Raw genomic sequence first — 10,018 nt, forward strand, 5'->3', positions numbered from 1 at the left:
ACAAAAAAGAGAAAATAACACAAAGGGTGATGTTTCAATGTTCCTTCTGGGTGAGTTTCACCTTCATTTGCCACAGAGAGCCTGCAAACAAGCCTTCCAGACTTTGCAGATTCCAGCATAGCAATAAAAATACATTAGTTATTCCTGTGAATTCCAGTACATTAACATTATATATATAAAGTTAATGTACTTTTTTATAAGTATACATATGTATAGAGCACGTTCCCAAAATCAAAATTCAGACACAAAAGAAAAAGAAAAATCTGTAAACATTGCTTAACAAGTAATCCTGCAAAAACAAGATAAGCATGAAATCCCACAATTAGAACTACTGCACAAACTCGCACACAGGGATAAAAACTGCAGTATCCAGAGCTTGATGTGGAATTTACATGCTGGTATATGTATGAAAATTTTAATATTAAACATATTTAGTGTTACTGTTCAGTTTTTTGATCGTAACAAGTACCATTGTAATTACCAATTACTGATAATTGCACACTTATGACTTGAAGGCCCCTTATAAGTCTTTTATAATAGAGCCTGTACTGAGCACAAAAGGTGTAGTGTTAATCTGTTATCCTGAGCACACAGGAAATGCCTTACACATACTGTGCACTCGGTGCAGGTGACTGGTGGGAACTGCTCTTAATTCAGATGAAGGAACATACCGATGTAACCTATTAAAGAAAGTTTGTCAAGATCATTTAGACTTGTAAACAGGGCCCAATCAAATAGCGTCTAATGAGGATTACATGCCTTTATTATGATGTGATGTCTTCCTGCATTTGGGATTTAGCAGGAGGACATCACATCACTTCATACCAATAAGTATTTCTGTGCTACTGATACTTCAAAAATGTTAATGCCACATAGAAATAGCTGGAAGTAACTGCAATCTAACCCCCAGATTGACTACAGTTCTGATTTAGCAGTGATCCAAAACAATGAACCAAAGGAAATATTTCTTTTACACATGTCATACTCAAGAAAAAAAAAATAAAATAAACGGAACATTTTAGAGTTTATATAGAAAATTCACAGCAGATTACAAATACAGCAGATTAAGTGGTTATGATTCCATACTACTACAGAGCCAGTTTTACATGGCTTCATCCACATCGCTATCAACAGATGGCCATTAATCAGCGTTATTTACCAGTTGCGCCATCTGTTGGACATCTTGCGTTACTGCAGCAACCCTTCACTGCCCAAATGCATCTAACCATCATTTCTTTTGCAAAAGGCAACTTCAGGCTTATGAAAAGCACACAAAAGGCTCAAAAAACATTCTGTTTATCATGTAAATTAGATGCATAGATTTTATACAACCGTAGTTGTGTAAACATTTGCAAAGAATTTGAAACCATTAATTATAATAGTGCAGATGTTTAAAATGAAACTTCAGTCCAATTAATATGCAATGTAATCAACAGGAATTAAAGTAGAGCAAAGAGACCCAAAGTCTATACTCGAGCATCCATTATACCATCCATGCCTACTGTCATATTGAGTCACAAAATTCAACTATGTGTGACCATTACTTTCACAAATCGTTTAGTGAAATACACAGCAAAGTTTGGAAAACACCAACCAAATTATCCGTATGCCCTGTTCTTACTACACGTCACTTAATAAAGTTACTAAAGCCAGTGCTGTTCACTGAATAAATCTAGTACCAGTGATTCCAAACTTAAGAAAAACTTTTTAAAAAAAACAAAAAAAAAAAAGTTGAGGGGGTCTATATTTTTCTAACTGCCACCATAGGATTGACTGTGATGTAATAATTTAAATATTAGAAGAACTGTGATTAGATATGGAACATTCTGATTGGCCCTTCTGTGCATAAAATATTATTTCAGCCACACAACTTTGCAAACCAGTTATTCAAATGGTGCATTCATGCACGACACATGTAATGCTGCTGCTGGTTCCCAGCATGGAGACACTGACATTGGTGTCTTCAGCAGGGGGATCGGCATCTGCATCAGAGTAAACTGACTGGGAGAAAGCGGGACCCTGGCGGTTGCGTACCTCGCTTTCGAGGGTGCCGCCACTCCCGGCTACTGACATCACTTCTTCCCCGTTGTGGCACGGACCTTCCGCGATGGCCTGTCGGAGAGGGTCGGCGTTGCTCACTCGGGCCTCGTCGGACGCCTCCCCCACTAAAGTCCGGCAGCTGAGAATGAGAGGTGGGAGGGGCACGCTGCGTGCCAACTCTTCGACATGCCGAGCCAGCTCCATGGTCTTAAACTGCGTCACCTTGGCCAGCTCCAGCGTCTTGGCCGAGGTGACGATGGGGATGCGCTTGGCGATCTCGAAGGCCTTCTGCAGCTTCTCGGCACCCTCCGTGCGGAAGAACTCGTTGATGGCCTTTTCCGTCTTGCGCAGGTGGCTACTTACCATGCAGAGGCGCGTCACGTTGAGGATCATGGTGATGGTGAAGGCGACGAGGCAAACTATGACGTAGTACATGCCCAGACCGCTGTGGGTGTAGGCCACCCGCAAGGTGACGGTATAGTTGGACGTTCCGGACGAGTTGGCCGCCACACACGTGTACCTGCCCCTGTCCTCAAAAGTGACAGCCGTGATGTTCAAATCGCCCTCGTCGGAAATCGTCCATTTTCCCCCTAGGAGACACCATCATTAATACGCAACGTTTTATCCAATCAGCCAGTGGCGAGAAACAGAAGTGGCAGCAAAACTGAACAAACTGACTGCAAACACGGTGACGTGGGACACCTGACTGACATTATCCACCTCAACTAACATTTATTTTGCTCACACTGACTTTTATCCAACGCGGTTTACCATATTACAAGACTGATTACACCGATTTACCAGTTTGTGCAGCGTGTTCTTACTGTGTTTCAGGGTACAGGAGGAGCTTTAAACCCGAGACCTAGTGTAGTGAGAGACCTGAGGCTGAGCACCACATTTCTCCCCCTGGCTGGCAAGTGTATTACCTTCCTCCTGCTGCCCCAGTATGCGGCGGCCTTTGGGGCTGAACCAGAGGACGCGATGCTCGCTCCGGTTCAGGCCGCACTCGATGAGCGCGCTGGAGCCCTCCTTCACCACCACGGCCCGGACTGCGGCCACTGCAGCAGGCACAGCGGCCCGACAGAACAGGACACACACCGTGACCTCCCACAGCAAAGCGCTACGTCCACCGTTCAGCACCATGACCATGTCGCCCCAGATTGATGTCGCGGCTCCTCTTCATGCAGCTAAAAGAAAACAAAACAAGTTCAACAAGTGCAGCACTTCCGGGATTCAGGTAGACTCCGGAATACCGCTCCCTCCTCGTCACTCACACAACAACATACTGATACTGCACATTTTTCTACTTACATTTCATAACAAAAACAACACAGAGATATTAGAAGATCAGCAATAAAGAGGAAATAATAAGAATGAGACAATATCACGCCAGTACCTTGTTAATTACCCATGTTTAACTTGTACATTCAGTCCTCCATATACTTCAGGACTACTGCTTATGCGTCGCCCTCACCGGAAGCGGAAGTTATTCCTTTGTTTTTACTACATCTTACTGGCCGCTAATGGTTTTGCAGGTCGCGTGGTATTTGCCGGAAGCGGATTCTTGGTCTCCAGATTGTACTTCCGGTTCAGGGTGTAAATCCCACCAAAACAAATCGCGTGAGTCTTTCAGTGACGTGGCTGACAGGGAGAAACCCACCAGAAAGAAGAGGAGCAAGATCACTTAGAAGACATAAACGGTAAGTCGAAAGTTATAATATCGCCCTACTTCATTAATAACGGACATGTTGCTCCTTATGTTGATTTAAAATAGACAGCAGTCGTCACACACACACTCTGCCAGACTCTGGCGTACTAACTCTCTAAATATTATTAATTTATACGTCCTTCATGTTAAATATTTATTTTTTTCTACGTCCTTTATTAAATAAGATGACATTTGATTTTACCAAAAAAAAAAAGATATCATATATGTTCTCCACTTAATTTTTCTTTTTTTTTTTTTGTCAGCTGTATGTGATGAATATCAGCATTATATTTCTGTTTTTTATTGCTACAGTTTAATCTTCTTTAACCTTTGGTTATCTTGGTAAGACTGTAACTTCCCGTCATATAATTGCTGATGTCTAAGGTCAGTGGTGCCATGATGTGAGTGCATTGCGTTCAGACTGTGGCTGGAGGACTATGAAGGATGTGACTTCATCTTTGGCATTGTCAGCAAACATTTCAACTTTTCATTTTGAATGTGTCCTGTAGGTGAGTATGTACTAAGATGTCAGACAGCGAGGACCACAGTGACTCAGGAGCGAATCTGGGCGCCCAGGAGTCGGGCAGCTCGGAGCAGCCACCCTCCCCAGTGACCTCCCCTGAGGCTGATGGGGAGAATGACGTAGATGCGGTGCCGGTTCGAAAGACCCGCAGGAGACCAGAGAACAAACCGCTCGCTGAATCTGAGCTGCCCTCCACAGATCCTAAAAAAGAGGGAGATCCTGCAAATGTAAGTTAATGCTTCAAAAACAAGACATCACAATATTTATATGCAGAAGTAAACCATACATCCCAAGTCATATTAAAAGTAAGTTTTAAAGATACTTTAAAAATAGTTTAATTTCATTCCTTTCAGGCATCGGCTAAGACAACGGTGGCGCAGGGAGGTTGGGGCTATTGGGGGAGCTGGGGAAAATCTCTCATTTCCAGTGCCTCAGCCACAGTGGCCAGTGTTGGTGAGTGGTTAATGTGCTGCGACTGCTATATTTATACCATTTGTATAGTCCAGTGATTTGTCTGAGGTTCTTTCAATACTAGGAAGAAATGAAGGAGTCCTTTACAAAAAACAGTTTGACCAGAACGTATAGTTTTTTGGTATTTTGAATTTTCTTCTATTTTGGGCCTTTTTTCCTCAAGCTGTGCCTTTATTTATACTTGCTTTTTTACCATTTAAAGGTCAAGGGATTTCTCATGTCATTGAGAAGGCAGAGACATCACTTGGAATACCCAGTCCAGTGGAACTGTCTACACAGGTCAAAGAAGAAGAGAAGGAATACCGTAATGATTCTCATCCTGTTCAATACTTTAGAATGACAAAATACTTGTTTTCCTTTGAGGCCTGATTTCTTATAGTTGTGCTGATTGTTATTTAGCAATGTGATACGGCAGAACACCAGTGCTGTACGATGTACTGGTATTAATTCAAATTCTGTCACTGCTTAGATGAAGCCAGCAGCGAAGGTAACGGTCAAGACACGTCCGCAGTGAGTGGAGCGCTGGGAATGTTTTCATCTCTCTCAAATGTTGTCCAGAGCACTGTGAGTCAAAGCATCTCCCTGTGCTTCCTCGGTCTTGCCATTCACCAGTGCCTCTATCAGAGAGTGCAAGTGTGAACTGTGTTCTTCTTATAGGGAAAAACTGTGATTACTGGTGGCTTGGATGCTCTGGAGTTCATTGGTAAGAAGACCATGGATGTTCTTGCAGAAGGAGATCCAGGATTTAAGAGAACAAAGGGACTCATGAATAGAACCACCACTTTATCCCAGGTAAATTAGATACCTCAATTAGAGCTTTCCTTTTAGGTGTTGTAAAATAGAGATAGAAGAATGCAGCCAAAACCCTAAGTTGTTTGATTATGGTATAAGCACCACTGTCCTACCAAGCAGTTAAAATGAATATTACATTTTTAAAGGCTGAAACTTGAGTAAGTAGCTAAACTTTCCAGATGAACTTCAGCATTTTATCTGTGAAACAAAACTGATTGGGTAGGGTTACCTCATATGCTTTGTGATCCTGGCAGGTTTTAAGGGAAGCGAAGGAGAGAGAAGAGAAGCAGACTGGAGAAGAGGTGTCTTCGGAGACTGACAAGAAGGCCCATTACGGTGTGCTCTTTGATGAGTTTCAAGGCCTGTCCCACTTGGAAGCCCTCGAAATCCTGTCCCGAGAGAGTGAGGCAAAGGTACAAATGGTCCAGTTCTATTCTCTGATTTTTAAAGATGTTAAATTTTGTAATCGGAGAAGATCGATACAGTTACCACCAGGCGATTTCAAGTTGAAATCGAGTTTAACTGGGTGCTGTTGTTCTTGCCTGGTGCAGGTGAAGTGTGTCCTGACCACCCTGTCAGGTCACGAGTTGGCCCAGCTCAAAGAGGAGCTCGAACTAATCAAAGACCAATTCTCACTGGTGGAGTTTGATGATGAGGAGGTGGATGAGAAGAAAGGTATTATCACAGTTCATAGGCTGGAAAAAAAAAACAGAAGACATGCTTACATTAAGACTCTAGTTAAGGACTTAGGTGCACAGAACCCAGTGGTATATATGAAAACTAACAAAAAAGATGGGAGAGCTTGGACAAGCTAACAGCAAGGTCATCTGTGCTCTCCCATCTTTGCTTTTAATTGCCACAGTTCTTTTTTTTTTTTTTCTTTTCTTCATGAGTTCCTTTTAAAAGATTCACAATTAAACATGATCAAGTTTAATATCAGATTTTCATTTTTTTCACATCAACAGTGTTGGTTTTGATTGGCGGTGTCTCTTTTTAAGATGACAGTGGGACTGAGTTTGTGAAGGAACTGACAGACGCGCTGGCGGAACTGCATATAGCGACAGCTGCAGATAAACTCGACAAGGTACATCTCACTTTACTGCATTTCACATTTCACTTGGGTTTTCTATACAGTAAAACTAAAGTTCCATATTATATGAACTGGGAAGACCTACTTCTTTTGCATAGAACTCACTGAATTTTTAAAATTAATTTTAATTAGTTTAACAAACAGCACTAGGTCAAAGTTGCACCGAGGCAGAAAACAATGGCAGAAGGTTGCAGTGTTTCACAGGTGTGGCAGTATCTAATAAGTTCCCAAAGGGCGACTGGATACTCCATAATTAATTTGGATTATAATATGGATCAAATGTTAATTTTTCTAGTGGAAAAAGTTAAACACTTCGGTCATCCACATATTTGCAGAGGGAACTTCAGGTGCAGACGATAGCTATGAAGTATCTAAGAGTAATCAGTCTGTGTTCCACAACATGAAAGTAACTGCATGGAATTTATTTAGGTATTACCTAGCTATTTGTCATATGAATCACTCATCTGCAACATGAATGTCAGAGTTCAGGACTGGAGGAAAATGAAATTAAAAAATGATGATGGCTACATGTATGGTTGTGGGCTGAAGATGTACTGTTCCCGCTGAAGGCCAGGAAAAGTGCGTGTGAGTGGGTTGCTGAGGTCAGTGCGCTGGGGCAGGACTCGAAGCCGCTGGAGAATGCGAGCGAAGAGGAAGCGCAGAGCACGTTGGATGTCCCGAAAGCATGGACTGCAGAGGTGGGGAAAGGCCAAGCAGCAGAACATGCACAACATTAGGAGCTAAACACACCACTCAACTTTAATTAGTTTAAAAATCAATACAATCTGAAAGGTGGTTTGAACATTATTTGACTTTGATGTCCAGGAATCTCGTCTTCTTGTCTTGTCACGTCAGTATTTAAGAAAAGAGTTCTTGCCTCCCCCTATATGGTTTAAGTGCTTTCTGAGAATAGGAAGAGCCTTGAGGCGGTATCCTCAGTACTAACGTGCCCAGTGGTTACCCGCTGCAGGACGTTCACTCTTCCGCAATCAGGAGCCTGGCAGAGCTCACCGCCAGGTCTATTGAGCAGTTCCACAAAGTGGCTGAGCTGATCCTTCACTGCGACAGCCATCAGGTGACGGCTGTGGATCAGGCCAAAGCCCTGTCGCAGTAAGTGCTCCCTGCCACACAGAGAGAGAAAGATGGAACTGGACACAGTCACTTCTTACTCTGGTGTCACAGTGACACCAAACCTTCTGCACTGCGCTATTATTTTCATTTATTTCATTGACACCTGTGTTCAAGATGACTTATAATGTGAGGCTTGCAATAAAAAGTTACTTACAGTGATTTACACATTTATACAGCATGTAACATTAACTGTCTCATTTCAAGATAATTATCAGGGTGTTAGAGTAAGACACAAAGCACTTTGCTATTGTAAAGCGATTGTAGTTACAGTACTCTTAAAAGTTGTTTCCCTTTACAGAATTACAGTTATTTTGTGCAAAGAGATATTGCTGCTGTCCAAGAAGTTCACGTCTTGCTTAACTTCTGTAGGGGTAAGTTGATTTATTTATTTTGCTTTTTTCAAATTTTAATGCAGCATCTTTAAAGATTAAGTTAAAAAACACATGTATTGTTTCACTACCATATCTTTCATTTTTACAAGGGCAATAAAAAAATATGATATAATTTCATTATTTCATTACTGCAGTCTCATGAAAAAGGTGATATTCTCAATCCGCTCATAACAGGAGTGTTTTTGGAGGTCAGTATAACCAGTTTTATTTAATTCCTTTAACACCATCCTTCAAATTCGCAGTACCAATGAAAAGTGCGAGTGCAGCTTGATATCCTGCGTAATATTTGACAAAGAGTCAAAGCAAGGCAAGCCACAAGTGCCTGGTGATGATGATAATGGCAGTAATGGTGATAATAAATATTATGAATATAATTTTTAAATGTAATATAAAAAAACTAGTTTCCAACAAGTGTTTTCAGACTTTTCATTGGTACTGAAAATGTGTTAATAAAGGTATTGTATTTCTCTATTACAAGTACATGAATGATTCTTTGTTTGTGATTAATGAAGCAGTGAGTTGAATGCTTTCGTCCTTGCTTTTAGGCGTCTAACAGTGCATCGTACATCCAGGATGCCTTTCAGCTGCTGCTCCCAGTGCTGGAGATGTCCCACATCCAGAGGAGCGCTGGGCAGTGACCGCTGCCCATATCTGACCTTTCAATCTCGTGCACATAGAAGCCGCAAGATCAGCTCATCTGTCCTGTCTGTTGGACCAGTCCTGCCAGGCACATCCATGGCTGTGTAATTGGGGATGATCGGAATCGACTTTGACATATGACTTTGACACAGAATAAACCTTCACTGTCCTTACTTCAGTTGCATCTATAGGAAGTTGATGAAGAATTGGAATGAGCGACTCATTTGCGTTGGGTGGATCGCTCCTTTTCTGCTATCGGAGAGTATGTCAAAATAATTGTGCTTCCTGCAGTTGTGTTGCAATTTGTCTTATTTATAAGACATAATTTAAAAAAAAAAAAAAAAACCATTAATGTATTACCTGTGTTTGACTTAGTTTGACATGTAAAGCACTTGTGATTTAAAATGTCATTTTCTAAAAATAGGGCTGTTCATTGTTGAAGAGGCAAATGAGCAGAATAATAGAACATAGTTTTTAAATGTACACAAGCCAGTGCATGAAGTTGTTAGTTTTTTTTTTTTTTTTTTTTGCAAAAGTCCAACAATTGATGTCCCTGTTCTGAGTAAACTGTATTATTCTGAGTTACTCATGTTCATGAGCTGCTTTGGGGAAGCACCTGATCATCACGAAAAAGGGATGGCTTCATTTGTATACATTCATATAAAATTGGATTATGGTTTCCTACTCAAGCATTGTGCTGTTTTTTTATTGTTACTTTGACACTTGAACCCCAAGCATCTTATAGTATTTCACCCATTTATACACCTGGATGGATTTTTTTTCTGGATCAATAGTCCAGGGTAAGTACTTTGCTCAATGAACCTAGAGCAGTAACAGGGAGATCCAGATTACCCTTCAGTGGCCTCTAATGATATGCTTCTTCCATCAGTGTTACAAAGGCATAAAAAACCTCTGCTTACTGCCACACCTTCCATAAGTGAGTGCGATCACAAATTGATTAGAAACGGGTAGGGGTGGAACTTAAACGTGTCACGAAAGGTGTGCCGTCTGGCCAACAAACAAGGGTGGACTCATACAGTCATATTCAAGCAACCTGCCCTGAAAGGTAATGACAACACAAGTGCCACTGCTGTCGATTCATTGCCATATCCTGAAGAGTTTCTAGCCATTTACTCGGTGAGTGTTTGGGACCCCATCCTGGAAGTTGCGAGCTGCCTGCTTTTCTAAGGTCCTTTGTGGAATTTTTCATTCCACGTAGCCATGTCATTTTC

General features: G+C 41.5%; 2 protein-coding genes across 2 annotated transcripts; one reads left to right on the top strand and one right to left on the bottom strand.

Moving 5' to 3' along the window:
• Positions 1-1,715: 1,715 nt before the first annotated feature.
• LOC108920106 (microfibril associated protein 3) lies at positions 1,716-3,464 on the bottom strand. The gene is made up of 3 exons (XM_018728624.2): positions 3,437-3,464; positions 2,967-3,227; positions 1,716-2,630 (listed from the first exon to the last, which is right to left on the bottom strand). Exons 2-3 carry the CDS (start codon positions 3,187-3,189, stop codon positions 1,888-1,890), a joined length of 966 nt encoding a protein of 321 aa, XP_018584140.1. The 5' UTR covers positions 3,190-3,227; positions 3,437-3,464; the 3' UTR covers positions 1,716-1,887.
• Positions 3,465-3,634: 170 nt separating this feature from the next.
• fam114a2 (family with sequence similarity 114 member A2) lies at positions 3,635-9,309 on the top strand. Its single transcript, XM_018728621.2, has 14 exons — positions 3,635-3,740; positions 4,258-4,498; positions 4,625-4,724; positions 4,945-5,046; positions 5,212-5,306; positions 5,400-5,534; positions 5,789-5,947; positions 6,086-6,209; positions 6,533-6,618; positions 7,194-7,322; positions 7,595-7,734; positions 8,054-8,126; positions 8,282-8,335; positions 8,693-9,309. The coding sequence occupies exons 2-14, from the start codon at positions 4,274-4,276 to the stop codon at positions 8,783-8,785; spliced, it is 1,515 nt and encodes a 504-aa protein (XP_018584137.2). The 5' UTR covers positions 3,635-3,740; positions 4,258-4,273; the 3' UTR covers positions 8,786-9,309.
• Positions 9,310-10,018: the final 709 nt, after the last annotated feature.

This window comes from Scleropages formosus, chromosome 14, assembly GCF_900964775.1.
Source record: "Scleropages formosus chromosome 14, fSclFor1.1, whole genome shotgun sequence".
Lineage (NCBI taxonomy): Eukaryota > Metazoa > Chordata > Actinopteri > Osteoglossiformes > Osteoglossidae > Scleropages > Scleropages formosus.